The sequence below is a fragment of the Herpailurus yagouaroundi genome, unplaced genomic scaffold (assembly GCF_014898765.1).
Source record: "Herpailurus yagouaroundi ecotype Mexico unplaced genomic scaffold, PumYag 220, whole genome shotgun sequence".
In the NCBI taxonomy this organism is placed as follows: Eukaryota; Metazoa; Chordata; class Mammalia; order Carnivora; family Felidae; genus Herpailurus; species Herpailurus yagouaroundi.
The window spans coordinates 1,063,706-1,084,097 of record NW_024412451.1 but is presented as its reverse complement, the minus strand read 5'-3'; the positions used below and the strand labels follow the sequence as shown (position 1 = coordinate 1,084,097).

Genomic DNA, 20,392 nt, shown 5'->3' with positions numbered 1-20,392 from the left:
ACCATTACCTCCCCCCCCCCCCAACCCCTTCCGCAAGCCCGCCTTCTCTGGGCCGGTCCCGCTGTCCTTCTGTTCGGTCTCTGCGTCCCTCTGTCCGCCTGTCTGTGAGTCCCTCAGTCTCTCTCCTTGTCCCCCTACCCTTGTCCTCTGTCCCTCGGTCTGGAAGTCCTGTCCCCCCTGTCTGTCCCCCTTTCTCCTTGCCGCCCTGTCCCCCACCTCTCCATCCTGTCTTTGTCCCCCACCTCTGTCCCTTGGTCTCTGCCCCTTTTTACTGGGTCACTCTGTCCCCCCATCATCCTCTCTATTCTCCTCTGTCCCTCTCTATTTCTGCTGTCCCTCTCTGCCCCCATTCTCCCTCTCTGTCCCTGTCTCACTGTCACCCTTGTTTCTCTGTCCCTTTCCCTCTGTCCCCCATCTGTCCCATCCCCTTGTCTCTATCCCCTATCTTTCCTGCCCGTTTCTCTAGCCCCCTCTGTCACCTCTCTTCTTCATTCCCCCCACTATCCGTCCCCGCCTCTCTGTCCCAGTGTCCCCCTGTCCCCCATCTTTCTGCTCCCCCCTTTACCCTTACAACCTCCCTGACCCCATCCTTAATTCCTGCACCCCTTCATACATCTGTGCCCTGGAGAGGAATTGAGTCAGACAGGGCATCCTGAAGGGCCTTGGAGGGAAGTGTGTGTGTGTGTGTGTGTGTGTGTGTGTGTGCGTGTTGGGAAGTGTGTGAGGAACCTTGGCATGTGGGCACACACGTGGATTCAGCAAATGCCTCGCAAATGCTGCCCCCCCCATTCACACACCCAGACCATAACTTACAGAGAAGCCCCCCTCCAGGACATCTAGGGAGCCATCCACATAGCCACATCACACACTGTGAAAAGCCGGACACCTCCACGATAGGGTGACCCTGAGGCTGGGGACAAGGTCAGGAAACGTCACCTACACACTCACACTCTCACACTGCGTGTGCCTCAAACCTGCCACAGGTCACCCCCTCCCCAGCGGGTGAGGCCGCTCTTAGGAGGAATGGATGGCTGGGAGGTGGCTGGGCCGAAGTGGAGGGCAGGATGCTACGGAGAGATTTGGGAGAGGTGTGTAGCCAGATGGCACAGGGCCGGGGGCCAGGGTTTATTTACATCCTGCCTCCTGCCATTTGCCCCAGCAGCCGGCCTCAAGCCCCCTCCTCTCTCTGGGCCTCAGTTCCCCTTTCTGTAAAGTGTTGAACCCAGTGACCTGAAAGGGAACTCCAGCTCGGACCTCCCAAGGGGTTTCTGGCTAACTGGGTGCGGTTACACATCCCGCACCGCAGGGTTTGGGGCACAGCCTCCCTCTCCTCAGGACAAGGCCAGAGGGGCAAAGCCGACCTCTCACGCTGCACCTTGCTTTCTTCTAAAGTCTTCTGCCATTGCTTGGAACTTTTAGCATTTCCTTCTTTCTTTGCAGCAGACAAGCCACAATCCCCCCGCCCTCCTCCCCATGAGCGCTTTGGTACCTTAGCTACATGCCCTCCAGTTTTATTATTCTGTCTTCTTTTAGGCTCCTGAACCAGGTTCATAGAATCCTAGAACCAATGAATCCAGTAAACAAAGAACCTGAGGGTGTTTGAAAACACTGGCGTCTTCAGGACTCTAGAATCCCCAAGTCTTTAGAATCTTGCCACCTTTCAAATTCTAGAACCTCGACAGCGTTAGTTAGGATTCTAGCCTCTTGACAGCTTTAAAATTCTGAGATCTTGACCTCCGGGAGATCCTGAGTCTTGACACCTCTGACATCTGGAATCTTGACAGCTTAGAATCATGGGATGGATTCTCTCAGAATCAGAACCTAAGATGACGGCTTGCCCAGTTCAAGAGTCTTTTCTCCGGCGCTCCTGGGAGGTAGCTCTAGAGGCTTGTTTCTTGTTTCATGTTCAAGTCACTGCTTCCTGGCACCTGCATCCTACTTCTCTAAACTTTCGCTAAATTAAATGGCATGGGGCGTTACAAGTTGGGAGAGAGCTGGGTGTCACGGGGAGCACTCTGGACTGGGAGCTGAGGAACCAGCCTCTCTGGTGTGATTTTATGTCAGTCCCTGCCCTTCTCTGAGGCTCACTTTCCCCCTTCCTTACAGCGTGGGCTAGGGGGCTGGGGTACCTGGTATCAGAGGGCCCTGTCTGCTTTCCTTTTCACTGGATATTTCTGAATGACCTTGGCCGCCAGATTTCAGGCGTTGCTCACGGTCCCTCCATCATCTTCCTCTCAGTCACCCCTTTCCTTTCTCACTTTGGCCAGCCAGCACGAAGGAAGATGGGGGTCCCTTTGTGCCCTTCCCAAACCGAATTCTCTTTCCTGGCTCACACATCTGCCAAGAATACCAGAGAAGGAGGAGGAGATTGATGCCAAAGGAAAGAAGGGCCCAGGGTGGGCAGGCGAGAGGAAGCGAGAGAGAGATGCGTTGCCTGACCAGATGCACGCACGCAGAACCAGAGATCCACAGGCCGGGAATTGGATAGAGCAGAGAGGGGCAGAGGGAATGGATATCCAGATACAGAGAAAAGACAGAGCGACCGTTTAGAGTTAGGGGGCTTTGTAGAGGGGGAGTTTGTTGTTGCCCAAATGTTTCCCTCCCCAGTGACTCACTTTTCCCTGCTAGAGTTCTGACAGGTCACTCTGAGAGCAGGGGGACCTTGCCCCCAATATGAGTCACCCCAGGGTGCAGGCCTTGGGTGGTTTCTGTCACTGACCCCCACCCACCCATGAGCTGGATGCCTGAGTCTCCAGAGCGGGGGGTCAGGTTCAGCAATGGATTCCAAGACCTTAGACACAGCAGGGTTGGGGCCCGGGGTGGGTTAATGTCGTGCGAGCCTGGCCTGTCCCCGTCTTGGGGAACACAAAGGCAGCTTTCTCTCTCTGGGTGGGGGAGGTGGGGGGGGGGATGCTTGGAGACAGTCAGACTCGCCAGCGCCCAATGGCCTGTGGCACCAAGACCCAAGCACCCACTGGTTCCTGCCAGTGCAGACCCCAGGCCCATAGTCCTCCGAGAACCAGGCACTAAGGATCCTCTGCAGTAACTCAGTGGGGCAAGGGGGCAGCGACAGAGCCTGGGCTCTCCTGGGAGCGGGTGACTAGAGGGTACTGGGAGTGGAGGGTAGGACAGTGAGGGCTCAGTGCAGGCCTGCACCCTTCCTGAAGCAGGAATTCCCCCATGACCCCACGCCCAGGGGGAACCTCCCACCCCCTGGCTGGGCCTGAGGCCCAGAATCTAGGGAGTTCTGAATATCCCAGGAACGTGGGGGCCATAGGGGGCACTTTGTTTGTGAGGCTGCTGACTCACCCCTACGCCCCCACCTGATGCTTGGTCCCCAGATAGGAGGGGGACGGAAGGCTGGGGGAAGGCAGGACTGTGATTCTGAGGGTTGAGGACTGTGGACCTGCAGTCAAGTTTCCAGGAGAGAAGGGGGCTGGGGGCCAGGACTCCTGGGTCTGAGGGAGGAGGGGTCAGGGTTTTAGACTCTGGGATCTGAGGTAGAAGGCTAAGTGTCTCAGAGGGAGGAGGGGGCTGGGGGCTTGGACTCCTGGGTCTAAGGGGAGAAGAGGGCTGGGGATCCATACTCCTAGGTCTTGTGGGAGGAATGGAGGTACAGACTACTGAGTCCTGGGAGAGGAAGGGACCGGGGGTCCCACTCCAGGTTTCCGAGGGAGGAGGGGCTGGGACCCTGACGCCTAGGTCCTGCGAATACAGGCGCCTTCACAAGGCTGAGCTGGGGAAGAATTGATGCTTTGTGCGAGGATGTTCGGACTCCGCCATTGATGGGGGGCTGAGGGGGGTTCATTCAGGACGAAGGGATGTACCACCTCCCTAGGGGAGGAAGTGGGGGAAGGAGGCATGAAGCCATGAGCCCCCTGGGGAGCGGATACGGAGGGGGTGGCTGTGACCTTCCCGGAACCGTGACCTTGAGACTCCCTTGGGTATTCGCTGACTCAGGACCCAGGAAGTGCTCCCCCCACCCTGTTTAGTCTCCGTGGAAACATCCACCAGCTGTGTACTCTGGACCCCTGGCTCCTGGGTCCTGAAGGAGGAGGGGGCTGGAAGCCCAGACTCCTGGGTTTAAAGGGGGAGAAGGCTGGGGCTCAGGACTTCGGGGGATGAAGGAGGAGGAGGCTGAGAACCCAGACTCCTGGATCCTGATTGGAGGAGGGGGCCAGGAGTCTGGACTCCTGGATCCTGGGAAAAGAGGCAGTTGGGAGCTGGACTTCTGGGTCTAAAGGAGAAGAGGGCTGGATTCTGGGTCTCTACCTATCACCTGCTCAGCCACTCTTTCCCAAGCCCTCCCCAGTCCCTTTTTCCAGGCACCATCCCCATGACGACTCCAGGCTGTCAACACCGTTTAAAGGGCCAGTGCCCAAGTCCCAAAAGCTTAGCCCTCTCCGACTAACAAGTCCCGCCTCACCACCCCCCAACTCCCCAACCCTGAAACAAAAGCTCCTGGGACATTAATATTCCAGGCACAGACACTGTTGGTTACTGACTCCTCAGGAGGGGGAGGGAACAAGACAAAAGCCCCCCACCCTCACCCCATGTGCACCCTCAAGCAGACAGCAGAGGAATAATTTGCACGGTAGGGGCGGGGGCAGATGCAGAGGTCCTGATGGCTCCCAGGAGATGTTGAGTTTCTGCCACTGACTTGGCCTGGGACCCCTGAGCCTCATTCTCCACATCTGTAAAATGGGGGGCTAGCACTGGGTTAGCCCTGAGGTCCAGGATCAATGGCTAGGCTTCAGGATGTTTTTGTTTTGTTTTGTTTTGCTTTGCTTTGCTTTGCTTTGCTTTGCTTTGTTTTTTAAGCACCAGGATGTGCAGGCAGGCCAGTTTTCATGTGCACAGGCATGTTTCCGGAGTTGTAATAACAGTAGCTTTGCAGGAAGGGCTCCCTGAGCTTTGGGCACTGGGCTGATCCCTAGGAGACAAGGCACTGGCATCATCCCCATTTTACAGACAGGGCATCTGAGGCTCAGAAAAGTCATGCCGCTTGCCCAAGGTCACAAAGATGGCCAGTGGTCCAGCTGGGATCAACCCAGGTGTCTACCCTGAGGATAATGATGTCACAGAGTCGTTGTGAGGTTGAAATGAAATCGTGCCCAGCACACGCTATTCATCCGTCAATCTCCCAGACACTTATCTAGCTTCAGGGACACTTCTAGGGAGGAGGGGTACAGCAGTGAAACCGATGGATTACATTCCTGCTTGCATGGGGTGTGTATTCTGGTGGCAGGGGACAAACACAGTAAATGAGTAAGCGCACTACCAAGATAATTTCAGTGACATTTCTGTAGAGGAAATAAAACCGGTGGGGACAGAACAGAAAGTGTTCTGGAGGTAAGGGGACGTGTGAGGTGTGAGGGAGGGCTCCCTGAGGAGGTGTGGATGTGAGCAGAGACCTGAACGACAACAGGAGGCAGTGAAGAACATTCCAGGCAGAGGGGAGAGCAAGTGCAAGGGCCATGGGGTGGAAACGAGTCCAGTGAATTTGAGGAAGATCAAGGCCAATGCACCTGGAGGAGAGGGAGTAGCAGGAGGGTGGTTGGAACTGTGGTCAGAGGGGTCCAGGCCACATAGCACCTTCAAGGTCCAGGGAAGGAATATAGATTTTACTTTATTCCCTAAGTGTCATGGGCAGCCTTCCAGGGTTTTTTCGTTTGTCTTTTGTTTTTGTTTGTTGAGAGAGAGAGGGTGCAGGTGAGTGAGGGGCAGAGAGAGAGAGAGAGAGAGAGAGAGAGAGAGAGAGAGAGAGAGAAGCGGAGCTCACCCTATGCAGGGCTCGTGTTCACCCGATACGGGGCTCGAACTCACGAACCATGAGATCATGACCTGAGCTGAAGTCAGATGCTTAACGACTGAGCCATCCAGGCACCAGCCTTCAGAGGGTTTCAAGCAGAGAGGTGACTTGATCTGATTTACCTTCTGGAAAACTCCATCTGGCTGCTGTGTGGAGAATGGCCTGAGGGGAGGCAGGCGTAGAAGCTGGGAGACCCCTGAGTAGCTCTTAAAGGTCAATGTAAGAGACCGTGTCATTGGACTAGGGTGGCGGTAAAAAGATGATGGGGCGCCTGGGTGGTGCAGTCGGTTAAGCGTCCTACTTTAGCCAGGTCACGATCTCGCGGTCCGGGAGTTCGAGCCCCGCGTCGGGCTCTGGGCTGATGGCTCAGAGCCTGGAGCCTGTTTCCGATTCTGTGTCTCCCTCTCTCTCTGCCCCTCCCCCGTTCATGCTCTGTCTCTCTCTGTCTCTCTCTGTCCCAAAAATAAATAAACGTTGAAAAAAAAATTAAAAAAAAAAAGATGAACTGATTTGGGATATGTTTTAGAGGTAGATGGATGGATCTTGCTGATGGAATGGATGTTAGAGAGAGGGAAAGGTTTTTGGCTTGAGCAACTGGGTGGATGGTCGTGATATTTACCGAGATTGAAAAAGATGTGGGGCCAGGATTGGACATGTTGATATTCCAGGAGGTGCCAAATCAACCCGTAAGAGTGGCTTAAGTGCACAAAGCATTATATTCAAACCTAAGAGAAGTCCAGAAGTAGGCATCCAGGGCTTTGGAGGCAGCTCCACATCATCACCAGAGACTCAGGTACCTTCCAGCTCTTAGTTCCACTATCTTTCGTGCCCTTGTCCTCTTGGTCAAGTGGCTTCCAGAACTCCAGGCATCACATCCCAGTTCCAGGCAGCATAAAGGCAACCTGGAAGAAAAAAGACGTGTCCCTTTTCTTTAGGAAGTCCTCCTGAAATTACCATATGAATTACGAGGGAAGTCACTTATCCTTATATCGAGTGTGTACAAAACTTTTTATCACATGGCCTCATTTAGCTGCAAGGGAGTCTGGGAATATCTTTTTCTGCTGGACATAGGGCAACCATAAATATAATCAGGGTTCTTTTTACTAAGAAGAATTATGGATGCTGGATTATGGATGCTGGGTAGGAAGCTAGCTGTCTGTGCCTCCATTCTCCAGAATTAATCTTTTCTACCCCTCAGCATCCAAATTGGGTTACCGAGCCCTCTTACAGGGAATATAACACTTCTGACGGTCAATTACAGTGATTTGCATCTACCTCCCTGTAAATCTTGAAGGCCTTCCAGGGCAGGGACCTCATCTGACTCATCTCTGGGCACCCAGCCCCTAAGCACCTACCTACTGCTCAGGAAATACTCGAATGAATGGGACAGAATGCAAGAGACTCGAAGCCAGAGTTAGCCCACATTTAAAGGTAAATAACCAGATCTGATCATGGCACTTTCCTGCTTCCAAACCTCCACTGGCCTTCAGGGTAAAAGCTAATCTCCAGGCTTGGCCTTTGTGGCCCTCCACTAGCACATCCCACACCCCCTCCCCAGGGCTGCACAATTTCACCCAGACAACCAGGAGGTGGAGGTGGATGCAAAATGTGGCACCAGAGAGCTCTGCATACAGATCCCGGCCCTTCCACTGTCACTCTAAGACCTTGAGCAAGTTCTCTCTCTGGACCAACTTTCTCACCCATGAAATGGGAATTTTAAAAAGCTGGGGATTGGGGCGCCTGGGTGGCTCAGTCGGTTAACCGTCCGACTTCAGCTCAGGTCATGATCTCACGGTTCGAGAGTTCGAGCCCCACATGGGGCTCTGTGCCGACAGCTCGGAGCCTGGAGCCTGCTTGGGATTCTGTGTCTCCCTCTCTCCTGCCCCTCCCCTACTCATGGTTTTTCTCTATCTGTCTCAAAAATAAAAATAGGCATTAAAAAAATTTTAAGCTGGGGATTGCTAATAGTGCCTAACTATTTGGGTACTCTGATGATTAAATGGAAATTATATAGGTAACACCCTTAGCACAGAGCCTGGCACAGGCATAGCAAGTGCCTAATAAACAGTAGCCATTGTGGTTATTTTATTTTGAAGATGACCGTGACAATGGTGATGGTGATGGTGATGCTGATTAATCCCAGCTTCGAGCTGTACTCTAGGCTGCTGCCTCTGCTGAAAATACCCCCTTACTAATCCCCTACCTTCCTCCTCTGATGGATTAATCAGGGTAGGTTAACCGCAATAACAACAGCCCCGAAATCCCAACGGCTTAACAAAAAAGTGAATTTCTCATTCACGTTACAGTCCTGTGCAGGCAGGTCACAGCGGGCAGTCAGGGCCTTGGGCTCCTTCCAGCTTGTGATCCTGTTCTCCTACAGGCTCCTTGGGGTCCTCTCCATTCAGCCAGCAAGAACGACTGTGATTGACATGAGCCAGCCTGGAAGAGGTGTTTCTCTGTTCCACCTACATCCCACTGGCCAGAAACCAGCCACGTGGTCCCAACTAAGTACAAGGGATCTGAGGAAATGTAGTCCAATCGTGTGTCCTACCAGTTAACTTTGGTGGTGTAAGGGACCCTCCAAAATGTAGTGGCTTTAAACAACAATCATGGGTATTTGCTCTGGGAAATAACTCCGGGAGTCAGCGATCTGGACTGAGTTGGTTGGGCAGTTCATCTCTGGGTCTCAGCTGGAGTCATTCATGTGGCTGCAGTCACTTGGGGCTGGATGGGCCAGGATGGCCTCACTCACATGACCGGCAGTTGGTGCTGGCTACTGGCTGGGTTTCTCTCTCCATGTGGTCCCTTACCCTCAGGGAAGCTAGTCCAGGCATCTTTACCTGATGGTCTCAGGGCAGCAAGAGGGCACGAATAGAAACGCTACGCTTGAGAACCCATACAGTATCACTTTCAGGAAATGTGATCAAAACAAGTCAAAGCAAGTGGTTGGTCAAAGCAAGTCACAGGGCCTGCCCAGATCAACAGGATCAGAGTGCCTGCTTTCTGACAGAGGAGGGGCAAAGTCAACTTACAAAGGGCATATGCAGGGATGGGAAGAATATTGTGGCCATCACTGCAGACAAATTACAACGGGTGCCCAGGTGTGAAAGGTGGGATTTGGTGAACACATAGCAGTTTCCCACACCTGGTGAACTGCTCACTCTAAAATCTGGATCCAGTGGAGCTTTCTTCCAGAACCTTCTCTGATCACCCATCTCCCTAGGCAGCCTTAGTCTCCCCTTCCTCTGGGCTCCCCGTGTGCTCTGTGCTGTCCCCATTAGAGCACATACCACTGGATCGTGACTGTAGCTTCTCTGGAGCAGCTTGTCTTTACCTCCCAGAATCCAGCCCTCGGGAAATGTTGGCTGCAAGGAACTGAATGAGAGGGGAAAGAGAGAGATTGGCGATTTGGATGGGGGAGGAACGGGGGAGAGAGAAAAGACTGAATCGCAGCCCTCAACGAGTCTCCTATCCTGTCTCTCTGTCTGCTGGTCCAGGGGCTGGACAGGAAGTACAGACAGAGAATGTGACCGTGGCTGAGGGAGGGGTGGCCGAGATAACCTGCCGTCTGCACCAGTACGATGGATCCATAGTTGTCATTCAGAACCCAGCCCGGCAGACCCTCTTCTTCAACGGCACCCGCGGTGAGTGCTGGGGTAGGAAATCCTGAGTCTTGAAGGAGAAGGACTGGGGCCTGACCCCTGTGTCCTGAAAAAGGACAGAGGGGAGAGTGTGGACTCGGGTCCTGACAGAGCATGGAGCTAGGGGCCTGGACAGCTGGTCCTGTGGGCATGAGGGCCTGGATCATTCTGGGTCCCCAAGGGAGTCACAGGTGGGGGTCCCTGAGATGCACGGGTATGGCTGGATGGGGAAAAGGGGCAGAGCGCAGGACTGTAAGCTTCTGGAGGAAGGGCAGGTCCGTGGAGCCAAAATTCCCTAGGTTCACTCCTTCCTGTTCCTTCTGCCTAGCCCTGAAGGATGAGCGTTTCCAGCTTGAGGAGTTCTCTCCGCGCCGCGTGCGGATCCGGCTCTCAGATGCCCGCCTGGAGGACGAGGGGGGCTATTTCTGCCAGCTCTACACGGAGGATACCCACCACCAGATTGCCACGCTTACTGTACTGGGTAACGCCTCTCCCTCCTCAAACTCATCCCCTCCTCCTTTCTCCTCCGCTTGTCCCTTATCCCGAGACCTGATTTTTAAATCTGGTTGCTTTTAACCTCCTCGACACCTGCCCCCAGGAAACACGGCCGGTCTTCCTGACCTCCAGCCTGTGTTTGACCCCTGCCACCCTTGTGGCACCTAGTTTCTTTGAGTCCACCTCAGTGCCACCGCTGACCGCCCCCCTAACCCCTTTCTCCCTGCAGTGGCCCCAGAGAATCCCGTGGTGGAGGTCCGGGAGCAGGCGGTGGAGGGAGGCGAGGTGGAGCTCAGCTGCCTGGTTCCTCGGTCCCGCCCCGCCGCTGTCCTGCGCTGGTACCGGGACCGCAAGGAGCTGAAAGGTACTACCTGGGGTGGGGTCACCGGGGAAGTGCCGGCGAGGGGTGGGACTGAGAGGAAGCGGGTCTTGGGACCTGCTGGCTTATAAGTGCGCGGGGCTTGGAGAAGAGCGCACAGGTTTCGCTGACCCTGGCCACCCAATATGCTGCTACGGAAGGAAATGACAGATGAGAGGGCTTGGGAGTGAAAGAGGGAGGGGCTTTGGGAAGAGGCACCTGGGGCCGCGGGCTACGTTCGGGGAGGGGCGTGGCTTGGAGGACTGCAGGCGAGGCCTGTGGATAAGAGGCGGAGCTTGGCAAACAGCCTGCTCTGGTTTGGGCTGGGGGCGGGGGGGGGGGGGGGCGGAGCCGGAATCCTGGCCTGACCGAGTCCCGGCCGGGCCTGGCAGGAGTGAGCAGCGGCCAGGAAAATGGCAAAGTCTGGAGCGTGGCGAGCACAGTGCGGTTTCGTGTGGACCGCAAGGACGACGGCGGTATCGTCATCTGCGAGGCGCAGAACCAGGCGCTGCCCTCCGGACACAGCAAGCAGACGCAGTACGTGCTGGACGTGCAGTGTAAGTGCCCGGCGGGCCGGGACGCGGGGGGCCGGAGGGTCCCAACGCCAGCCGCTTGCCCCCGGGAGGGTTTCTAGCCCCGCGAGATGACCCAGACCACCACTCTCCCATCTCACTTCCGCCCACAGACTCCCCCACGGCCCGGATCCATGCCTCCCAAGCTGTAGTGAGGGAGGGAGACACGCTGGTGCTAACGTGTGCTGTAACAGGGAACCCCAGGTGAGCTCTTGGACCCGAGACTCCTGGGTCCTGAGGAGAAGAGACCGGGGACCTGGACACCTGTGTCTCGGGAAAGAGGGGACTGGGCGAACAGAGGGGCTGGGGCCCGGACTTCTGCGTCCTGAAGGGGGGAGGCTGTGGGGCCCTGGACTCCTGAATTCTGATAGTGGAACGGGCGGGGGACGGGAGGCTAGGATTCTTGAGACTCCGGTGATGGGTGGAAGCTGTGCCCGGGACTGTTGGTTTTATTGGTTAGGATGGGGAGAGTAAGGACCCTCTTACTGGCAGATACTACATATCTAGATTACCGAGAAGTCAGAATTGGATGCTGGCACCTGTGTCCCTAACTCTGACTATACTTCCCTCACGCCCAGGCCAAACCAGATCCGCTGGAACCGCGGGAATGAGTCTTTGCCAGAGCGCGCCGAGGCGGTCGGGGAGACGCTTACGCTGCCTGGCTTGGTATCCGCAGATAATGGCACCTACACTTGCGAGGCGTCGAACAAGCACGGCCACGCGAGGGCGCTCTATGTACTCGTGGTCTACGGTGAGGGCACGCAGCCGCAGGCCTGGGGGCGGGGCTCAAGGCGGGGGCGGGGCCTCGGAGGCAGGGGGTCTTGGGAATGGGCGAGCTGGGTTGGATGGTTCAAGGCCTGCAGGGGTGTTTGAGGGGCCTGTTGTAAAGGGTGATTCTTTGGGGTCCACAGCCAACTGAATTCCGGGAGTTCTGCGACCAGACCGACCGCCTGGGTTCAGACCGGGCTCTGCAGCATCCTATTGCGCGTAACTCTGCGCCTTAGTTCCCTCATTGGTTAAGCGGAAATAAACAATAGCACCTACCTCATAGGGGTGTGAAGATTATATATGAGCTAAATATATAAAGCGGTTGGAATGGTCCCTAGCACAAAATAAGTGCCATGTGTTTAGCTCTTATGACAGTGGAGCACGAATTTTGGAAGTTGCTGGGCCCTAGCTCAGCATTTTTAAATACCTGGAGCGTTTTAGACAAGATGGGAAGGGACTTGGACCTCAGGTTCTGTGGGTCAAAGGAATCGAACGAAAAGAGATGTGCTGTTTCTGTTCTTTGGGGAGTGGTGGGGGGAGGGAGTGGGGTAGTACTGGCAAAATGATTCAGGGGCTGGTTCGGGCCAGTGTACAGACCAACACACACGTTCTTTGTGGAAGTGGAGCATCAGGAAAGAGTGGAACCAGGACAAGGGGCCAGGCGTGGCAGTAGTTTGAGGGGCGTGACACGTAAAAGCGCGGTTAGTTGTGTGGATTGGTTTACAAGAGCAGCAGCGATGGGGCCAGGCTGGGACTGTGCTCTGATGACCTGGTCCTGCGCCCTGTCCCTCTGGCAGACCCGGGTGCGGTGGTAGAGGCTCAGACGTCGGTGCCCTACGCCATTGTGGGCGGCATCCTGGCGCTACTGGTGTTTCTGATCATATGTGTGCTGGTGGGCATGGTCTGGTGCTCTGTACGGCAGAAGGGTGAGTGGGGGCGGGGACTGAATTCTGCAGGGGGTGTGGTTGGTTGTGGGATTCGGGAAGGGCGGGGCCCTAGAGCCCGGGTTGCAAAGAGGGAGGGCGTACAGCCCAGAGGATAAGAGGGCGGAACCTAGAGCCGGGATTCGAAACCTGGCGGGACCTGAGGCCAAGATTCCGGGTTGACTTTTCGGCCTTGACCCTGAAAGGGGTGAAACACTGAAGGTGAAATTAAGGCCAAGAGTTTGAATAAAACAATTCATCTCCCTAAATTGTTGGATTCGTTGGGAGCAGAGTAAGGGGACACCACCAGGAGAACAGATAAGGGTTGGTCTTTCTTTGAACTTTCGGAGTCTTCCTAATTCTGCTTTTACCTCTTTCTCTGCCCCTGTTTTGCAATCCCCTGCACTTGATTCCCTCCCTGAATGTTCCGTTTCTCCCTCTTCCTTCGCCTGGTATGTCTTGTCTGTCTCCCCTTCCCGTATATTTCTGTCCAACTCCTGGGTCCACATATATGTCACCTCTGTCTGGGGGTCTGTCACCCCCCCAGGCTCCTATCTGACCCACGAGGCCAGTGGCCTGGATGAGCAGGGAGAAGCAAGAGAAGCCTTTCTCAATGGCAGCGATGGACACAAGAGGAAAGAAGAATTCTTCATCTGACCCCACCTCCACCCGGGCCTGGGCCTGGGCCTGGGCTAGGGTCCACCCCACTGCCAGCTGCAGAGACATTTACCAGAGTCTGGGATGGTGGGCTTCTCCCCCCACCACTAACACCTCAGACGCTTGGGCAGGGATGGGGGGTGTCAGATCCCAGGTCTCTGCAAGGGCCAGAAGCAAGGGCCTAGAGGCCTGGCCCCCCCAGGGGGCAAAGGCCAAAGGTCCGGCCGGACCCCCCAAGTCCAGGGAGGGCGGTAGGGATTGGGTTGGGGGAAGATAACTGGGGGAAGGCCAGGGCCCCTAGGCTGCAGAACCAGGTCTTGTGGGGAGGGGGTCAGATTCTGGGAAGGGTGGGGTGGGCAGGGAAGGGGAACACAGGTTTCTTTGGGGGTCCCAGACCCCATGCCAGCCATTGTAGGAGTTCCACAGAGCTCTGGGCACCTCTTTGCAAAGCCATGTTTGCACGGTGGGGGTAAGGGTGGGGGGGGAGGGCATGGAAACAGGGATTCTGTGTCTTTGTGTCATAACTTTGATGGGGGCGGTGAGGGAGACAGCCCCAACCCTTTTCTCCAATCCCCAGGTTCCTGGGCTCCCCTTCCCCACCTCCTCCCCCCATATCTGTCCTATCCATATTTGTCTCTCTGTCCACCCACTCCTGGGGGGGCCTTCCCTATCTCTCCTCCAGGCCCTCCAGGGAGAGGGAAAGGAGTCTGGGGGGTGCGTTGGTCTCTATGGTTTTATATATAATATATTAAAAAAAAATTAAAAATCTGTATGAAAATATCAGATTGCACCCCCCTCCCCTCATTCCTGGCTTTTGCCCCCTTTTTCTTGTTTAAAAAAAAAAAAAAACACACATTTTGTACGGGGCGGGGAGGGGAACGGGGAGGGGGTTTGGCAATCCCACTAACCACCATTAAACTGAGGAGAGAACAAGTGTCTGGGGTGGCTGTGTGTCTGTCCCTCTGCCCAGAGCTGCACTATGTTGGGAGGGGAACTGAACTAAGGGAGGGAGGAGGGAGAGAAGTAAGATGGTTGTTGGTGGATAGTACAAGCCAGGAGAAGTTCCTTACCTCTTCAGGGGCACCTCCACCCTTCCAAGAAATCTGGTTTTTTCCCTGGCCACTCCTTCGGCCAAAAGCCACCGAGTCTTGAGTCAGTAGCCACTGAGCTACCCTGTCCTCGGCCAAAGGCCCAGATCCTTCCCCTGGTTTACCTCTAACCCGGAAACCAATCTCCAAAGGACCTTTCAATTAACTCACATCTCGCCCTGTCAAAACCTGTGCCTGCTCTGCTCAAAATCTTTCCCTAGCTTCCCCATCACCTCTAGGTCAAGTCAAGCCCCCTTAGCCTGGCACTCCTGGCCCCTCATTCATTCGACTAAATTTTAATTTTAGACCTAATTTTAGATTAAAAAATACACTGACCTCTTTCTTTGTGCCAGGTGCTGCCCAAAGATCTGGAGATGCCATGATGAATAAAATAGGCAAATGTTAGGTGTTCTAGATGGCTTCGTACTAATCTGAAACTTGATCCTGTTTCTAGGCACTGAGGACTGAAGGAAAAAGGGTGACTCCTTTCTTACCCTCACAAAGCTTCCATGAGGAAAACAGGAAGCAAAAAACCTTTAATTTCAGCTTGCCATAAGTACTCTTAAGATAAAATGCAGAGTGAGGGGATGGGGTACTATTAATTTATTATAGAAAACTTCAAATACAGAAGTAGACAGGACTATGAAGTCCCATGCACCCTTCACCCCAGCTCCCACAACCATCAACTCGTGGCCAATCCTGCTGTATCCACAATCCTGCTCATTTCTCTAATGCAAATTCGACGTGCCATCTTTGAAATATCAGGAAGAGCCTGTTTGACACCTGTGCCAAGATATGAATGATGAGTCAAAGATCAGAGGGAAAAGCATTTTCAGGCAAAGGGAACAGCAATGGTAAAGGCCTGAGGTGGTAGGCACTGGTGTTTGAGGGGAAGTAGAGGTACACAGGGGTGGATAAAGAGGTGAGTGAAGTCAGAGACAAGTAGGAACAGACCACATGTATAGCCCCTGGGCCATGATAACGTTTGATTTAAGTATAATGGGAGCTCTTGAGAGTTTTGAGCTAAAATATAAGTCAATTATAAAAGCCTGGAATACTGCAGTGGCTTCCTATGCCGTCAAACTGTATAGTCAGAGCTCTTAACTCTACCTTTAGGAGCCTTTCCCCTCCCTTAATTCTGCTTTAGGCATACGTAGCTGCTATCACTTTCTCAATCAAACCATGCACTACTTTTTGCCTGTAGGCTTCTGCCCTTGCTGTTCCCTGTGCCAGGACTCCTATTCTATAGTTGGCTTCTATTCATCCTTGGCTTAAAGATCATCACCTCTTGGAAGCCTTTCCAGGCTGGGGCAGGCACTTCCTCTGGCTCCCACAGCTTCCTATGCTTCACTCATCCCAAATCTGACCACTCTGGGTTGTGGTTCTGATTTTGTGTGAACCTCCTTCCTTTGATTGGGGTGCCAGGATAGGGGCCAGGTATGTCTCGTTCACTGCGGAAACCACGGTGCCCACCAACACAGGGCTTGACACAGACGACGACAATAAATATTTCTGATGGTGGTGGGGGAAGGGGTTTGTGAGAGTTAGTAAGTGTCTTGGCCATTGCGCCCCCTCTCCGGATGCAAACTGACGCCAACTAAAACAAGGCCACTCGCTAGTCCGCAATCCGTAAGCGCATGCGCTTTGCTCAGGCGCGCCCCCCGCCACCCCTCTCCCCCTATATGCTAATCAAGATGTTTGGCAGTACAGCCTCTCCGGGGAATATGCAAATCACCCCTTCAGCGCCGTAGGGCTCCCATTGTCCCGCGCTAAGGTTATGCAAATAAGCCTCAAATCCAAGATCCAAGCCTAGTTGGCGCCCCCAACCCCTAGCTCATCTCATTTTCTGTAAGGCGCGTTCCTGCTTGCTCACGCACGCGCAAGCCTCGCAGTTTCTAGTTCCGTCTAGCTGCGGACTGTACCAAGTAAACCTGGACAGCAAGGGGCAAAGTCCGGAAGCCCCTGCGCGGGCCTAGTCGATGGCCCGACTCGGAGAGCCCCTCTCCCCACTGTGCAATGGGAATGGTCCACCTCGCCGCGCAAGCGCCCTAGGCGCTTCACGCCGCTTGTACACCCTCCTACCCGACTTGCAGCGCACGCGCAGAGCTCGGGCGTGCAGCCGCCGCCGCCGAGCCAGAGCGGGGGCAGCTAGTGCCGGTGAGTGTCCGGGATAGGGATAGGGGTGCGCGGGGCATGCTGGGAAGCGGGCGCTACGGCACCGCTGCATGATGGGAGTTACGGCTCCCATCACCGGGGCGAGCTGGCAGCGGTCTTGGCCCATCATGGCCGGAGGGCGAGACCCAGGCTCCCTTTTCTCCCCCAACACGGCTCCGTGCAGCCCTGGGGCATCCTGGGGAAACGGGACGCCCCGCCCTAAGGCATTGTGGGAGTCGGTCTGCTAGTCGTTATGGGCCTGGTGCATTCTGGGAAGGATTATTGTAGCTCCTTTTGGGAAACCGGCCCCTTTTGTCACACACCTTCCGCTCAGCATCTTGGACGCTTGGAGTGCTTCGACGCAGAGCACCTTGAAAGGCGGTCATTATAGGCCCAAGGCATCCCGGGAAGAATTGCCGCAGGGCATTGTGGGAACTGGTCCTTATTGTCTGTTGTAAGGTTTTGCTCTGGCCTCCTTGCCCTTCCATTGTGGGAACGGGTGCCTTTTATGTTCTCACAGGGCATCTTGGGAGTTGGTTGCTGTAGGTTCAGAATGTAGTGGGGTCTTGGCACTGTGTTTTCCCTGTGGTAGCGAGGCAGTGTCACTTATAACCCTTTAAAATTGTGGAAGCCAGTATGGCCACCATAGTCCTTATAGGAATGGGACTGCACCAAAGAATGCTTCCACCTAACATCTGGAGTACGCTGGAAGGGTCCTTGTGTGATGTGGGCTTGGGGGAGGGTAGGCTGGACTGGTGAGCAACGTCTCCAGGTAATCTCCTGGGTAGTCCTGATTGTAGTGTGTGGTTGCCAGGTAACATAGAACATCCACTTAAAATTTGAATTTCAGATAAATAATCTTTTAGAAATGTTTATCCCAAATACTGCTTGGAACCTATGTATATTAAATAATTTTCTGTTGTTTATCTGAAATTCACATTTAACCTAGCATTGTCTGCTTTTATTTACTTAATTTGGCAAATTATCCTGGCTTAAAGTAGAACTCCTCAGTTAAATGGGACCCTACAGGCAATAGGGTATTATAAGAACTCTCCTCTGCCAGTTATGAATCTTCTGTCCTTAAAGCCCAGATTCAGGGGTGTCTTTAGAAAGCTCCTTTACCACTGATACCAGCCCTCCCATGCCTCAGCCTCCTCCAGGCTTCACTTTTAATTTTTTTTTTTTTTTCTCCGTCCCCAGCATTAAACTTGACTTCCAGGCTTTGAAGGGATTGTGTATTTCCCATCACTGTATACCCAGTACCCAGCACGGGCCTTGGCATAAAGAGGCGTAGCTGAGGTTGCCAGTCCTTTCACTGACTTGCTCTTCCTAGCTCTTTACTGCCAAAGATTACAGTGGAAGACAAAAGAACTGCCGTGTGTGTGTGTGTGTGTGTGTGTGTGTGTGTGTGTGTGTGTGGCGAGGTACTGGTGAAGAGGGATAGGAAGGAAAGGACTCAGAAGGCTTGGAAAAGGTGGAGGTGGTGTTTGGGCTGGGAGGAAGTACAGAGGTTCTTGTGTTTGAGGTGGGCTTTGGAGAACGAGTAGGAGTTCTCTAGGTAGACGGTGGGGAAGGAGGACATTGTAAGCAGCAGTAGCAGGATTTGCTGAGACCCTTAGGTGTGAAAAGTCCTGGTGTGCACAGGGAGAGATGATAAGTCTGGAATGGCTGGGGTGTATAGAAAGGGTTATGAGTGGGAGTATTAACAGCCACTGTTACTGCAGTAACTGACACATACCAGTGGTTTATATCGAATGAGCCCTACTGAATCTTCAAAAAAAAATTTCAGCTGAGGGGCCATTTATGAGAGGTAGAATAACATGGCTTCAAATCCTAGTCCACCCATCAACCAGTTGGTGTGACCTTAAGCTACTTGTTAACCCTCTCTGTGCCTCAGTTTCCTCATCTGTACAAAGGAGACAGTCTGTCTCAACATAGTTATAAGGACTGCATGAGTTAAGCCCTGGAAGCTCCTTTTGTACTGGGAAGGAAACAGGCTAGAGAGATTAGGTCCTTTGCTTGAAACTACACAGCTAGAATGTGGCAGACTTGGGGTTCAGACCTGGACACCATCTTGCCAAGGTATAGAACTAGGGCTGACGCGAACTAGGGCGGCCGTACCGCTTGTTTAAATATTGAAATACCTCTAGCCCGATTAGTATATCACCACTACGTCAAATAATCCCTACCCCCAACTGCCACTTTGGACCCTCTCCCAGCCCCCAGACTTTCCCACAGTCCAGCAACCAAAGCCTTAATTCCTGGGTAGGCCCCTGTTCCACTCTCAGTTCTGATTGGTGCCCCTGCTAGTACCCGCTGCTAAATATTTGGAATGTTACCTTTCCCCATTCCGCTGAACAAGAACCACAGACGGCTTTGTTGCCCAGATGGGGAAATTAAGATCTACAGAGGAGCTGGGGCTATCTTTTCCTTTCCCCCAGCACTGAGCACACAGTTGGGCCCTGAGAGGCAGGTGCTATGTAAAAATTTATTGAGTCAACGCAAGCCTTTCCTTCCCCTGTCCAGCATCCCGCTCTCTTTGCTGACATCCTGCATTGGAGAACTTGTGGCTGAGGTGTGGCTGTGGAGAGCTGGCCGGGGAGGGACACTGCCTAGCTGCTCCTCTGCTCCTGTCTCCTGTCTCCTCCCCTGGCCATGACAGAGACCCGTGAGCCAGCTGAGACTGGGGGCTATGCCAGCTTGGAAGAAGACGATGAGGACCTCTCTCCAGGTGAGGCAGCCTTAGAGATGGCGGCGTTACCTTGAATATCATCCTGGTTTGGAATTGGGGCCCCACTGAGAAATCTGGAGGGGGAAGGGCACCTTGTCTTGCTAGGTGTTCTGTTCTGACTGGGACTATGTGCCCTGCTAGTGGAATCCTTCTGGCTGAGACTTTTGGGGGTTCTAGATCGGCTAGGATTGCTCTTCTTATTAGGGGTTCTAGATCGGCTGTGGTCTCTTTCGTTGCTGGGGGTTCTCGATCGTCTGTGATCTCTCTCCTGGCTGGGGCTTCTTTCCCTTCTGGGCATTCTATATTGGTTATAGTTTCCCCCCTTGCTGTGGATTCTAGATTGGCTGTGTCTTCTCATCTGACTGGGAGTTCCTTTCCGGGTACGACTTCTTGCTCTACTGTGACTTCTCTTCCAACTGTGACTTCTCACCATACTATGACTTCTTGCCCTTCTGGGCATTCTAGACCTGCTCTCACTTCGGGTCCTGCTGGGGGTGCTAGACGGGCTCTCACTTCGGGTCCTGCCGGGGGTGCTAGACCGGCTCTGACTCTGGGTCCTGCCGGGGGTGCTAGACCGGCTGTGACTCTGGGTCCTGCCGGGGGCGCTAGACCGGTTGTGACCCTGGGTCCTGCTGGGTGCAGTATCCTGGTTGTAACTCTTGAGCCTGCTAGATACTTCACTTGGGCTGTAACTCCATTCCCTGCCAGGGGTGACCATCTGACTATAACTCTTTGCCCTCCTTGATGTTGATGGAGACTGGCTGGAACCTCTCTCCTTGAAGGGAGTTCCAGTGGGGCTGTAACTCTTTGCCCTACTTGGGGTTATAGCCAGCCCAGAACTCTTCCCCATGCCTGAGGCTCCTGGTGGGCTGTAACTCTTCTCTCTGCTCACACTTCTAAGCTGGCTCTTATTTCTTTCTCGGTTGTTGTTTCTAGGCCGGCTGCAACTCTTGCCCCCACTCTGTTTTTTCTGGGAAGTAGGAGTTCTCATCCTGTTGGGCGCACTTGGGGTGGCACCGTGAGTTCTCATCCTGCTGGTAGTGCTGGCTCTGCTGGGTGACCTCTTGGAGCTGCGGCTTCCCCTTCTTCTGGGAGTTCTGCCCCGGCTGTGTGTGCCCCTCTGCTGGTGGAGTCTTACCCCACTGACCTTGCTGGCCCTGGTGTCGGTGCTGGCCTTGCTGGCCCTGGTGTCG

General features: G+C 54.1%; 3 protein-coding genes across 3 annotated transcripts in view; 2 read left to right on the top strand and 1 right to left on the bottom strand.

Moving 5' to 3' along the window:
- CADM4 (cell adhesion molecule 4) overlaps positions 1–14,160 on the top strand; it is a 35,199-nt gene extending 21,039 nt beyond the window's left edge. The window contains exons 4-11 of the mRNA XM_040457279.1: positions 9,300–9,456; positions 9,782–9,934; positions 10,178–10,312; positions 10,699–10,863; positions 10,992–11,082; positions 11,457–11,629; positions 12,444–12,572; positions 13,117–14,160. Coding sequence (XP_040313213.1) covers positions 9,300–9,456; positions 9,782–9,934; positions 10,178–10,312; positions 10,699–10,863; positions 10,992–11,082; positions 11,457–11,629; positions 12,444–12,572; positions 13,117–13,226 — 1,113 coding nt within the window. The 3' untranslated portion in view covers positions 13,227–14,160. The remainder of the gene's footprint in view (positions 1–9,299; positions 9,457–9,781; positions 9,935–10,177; positions 10,313–10,698; positions 10,864–10,991; positions 11,083–11,456; positions 11,630–12,443; positions 12,573–13,116) is intronic.
- Positions 14,161–18,936: 4,776 nt separating this feature from the next.
- Positions 18,937–20,392, bottom strand: part of SRRM5 (serine/arginine repetitive matrix 5) — a 2,278-nt gene continuing 822 nt past the window's right edge. Inside the window, exon 1 of the mRNA XM_040457277.1 lies at positions 18,937–20,392. This exon is cut by the window's right edge and continues 822 nt beyond it. Within this exon, the coding sequence (XP_040313211.1) occupies positions 19,159–20,392 (1,234 nt within the window). The 3' untranslated portion in view covers positions 18,937–19,158.
- Positions 19,093–20,392, top strand: part of ZNF428 (zinc finger protein 428) — a 4,999-nt gene continuing 3,699 nt past the window's right edge. Inside the window, exon 1 of the mRNA XM_040457278.1 lies at positions 19,093–19,199. Coding sequence (XP_040313212.1) covers positions 19,124–19,199 — 76 coding nt within the window. The 5' untranslated portion in view covers positions 19,093–19,123. The remainder of the gene's footprint in view (positions 19,200–20,392) is intronic.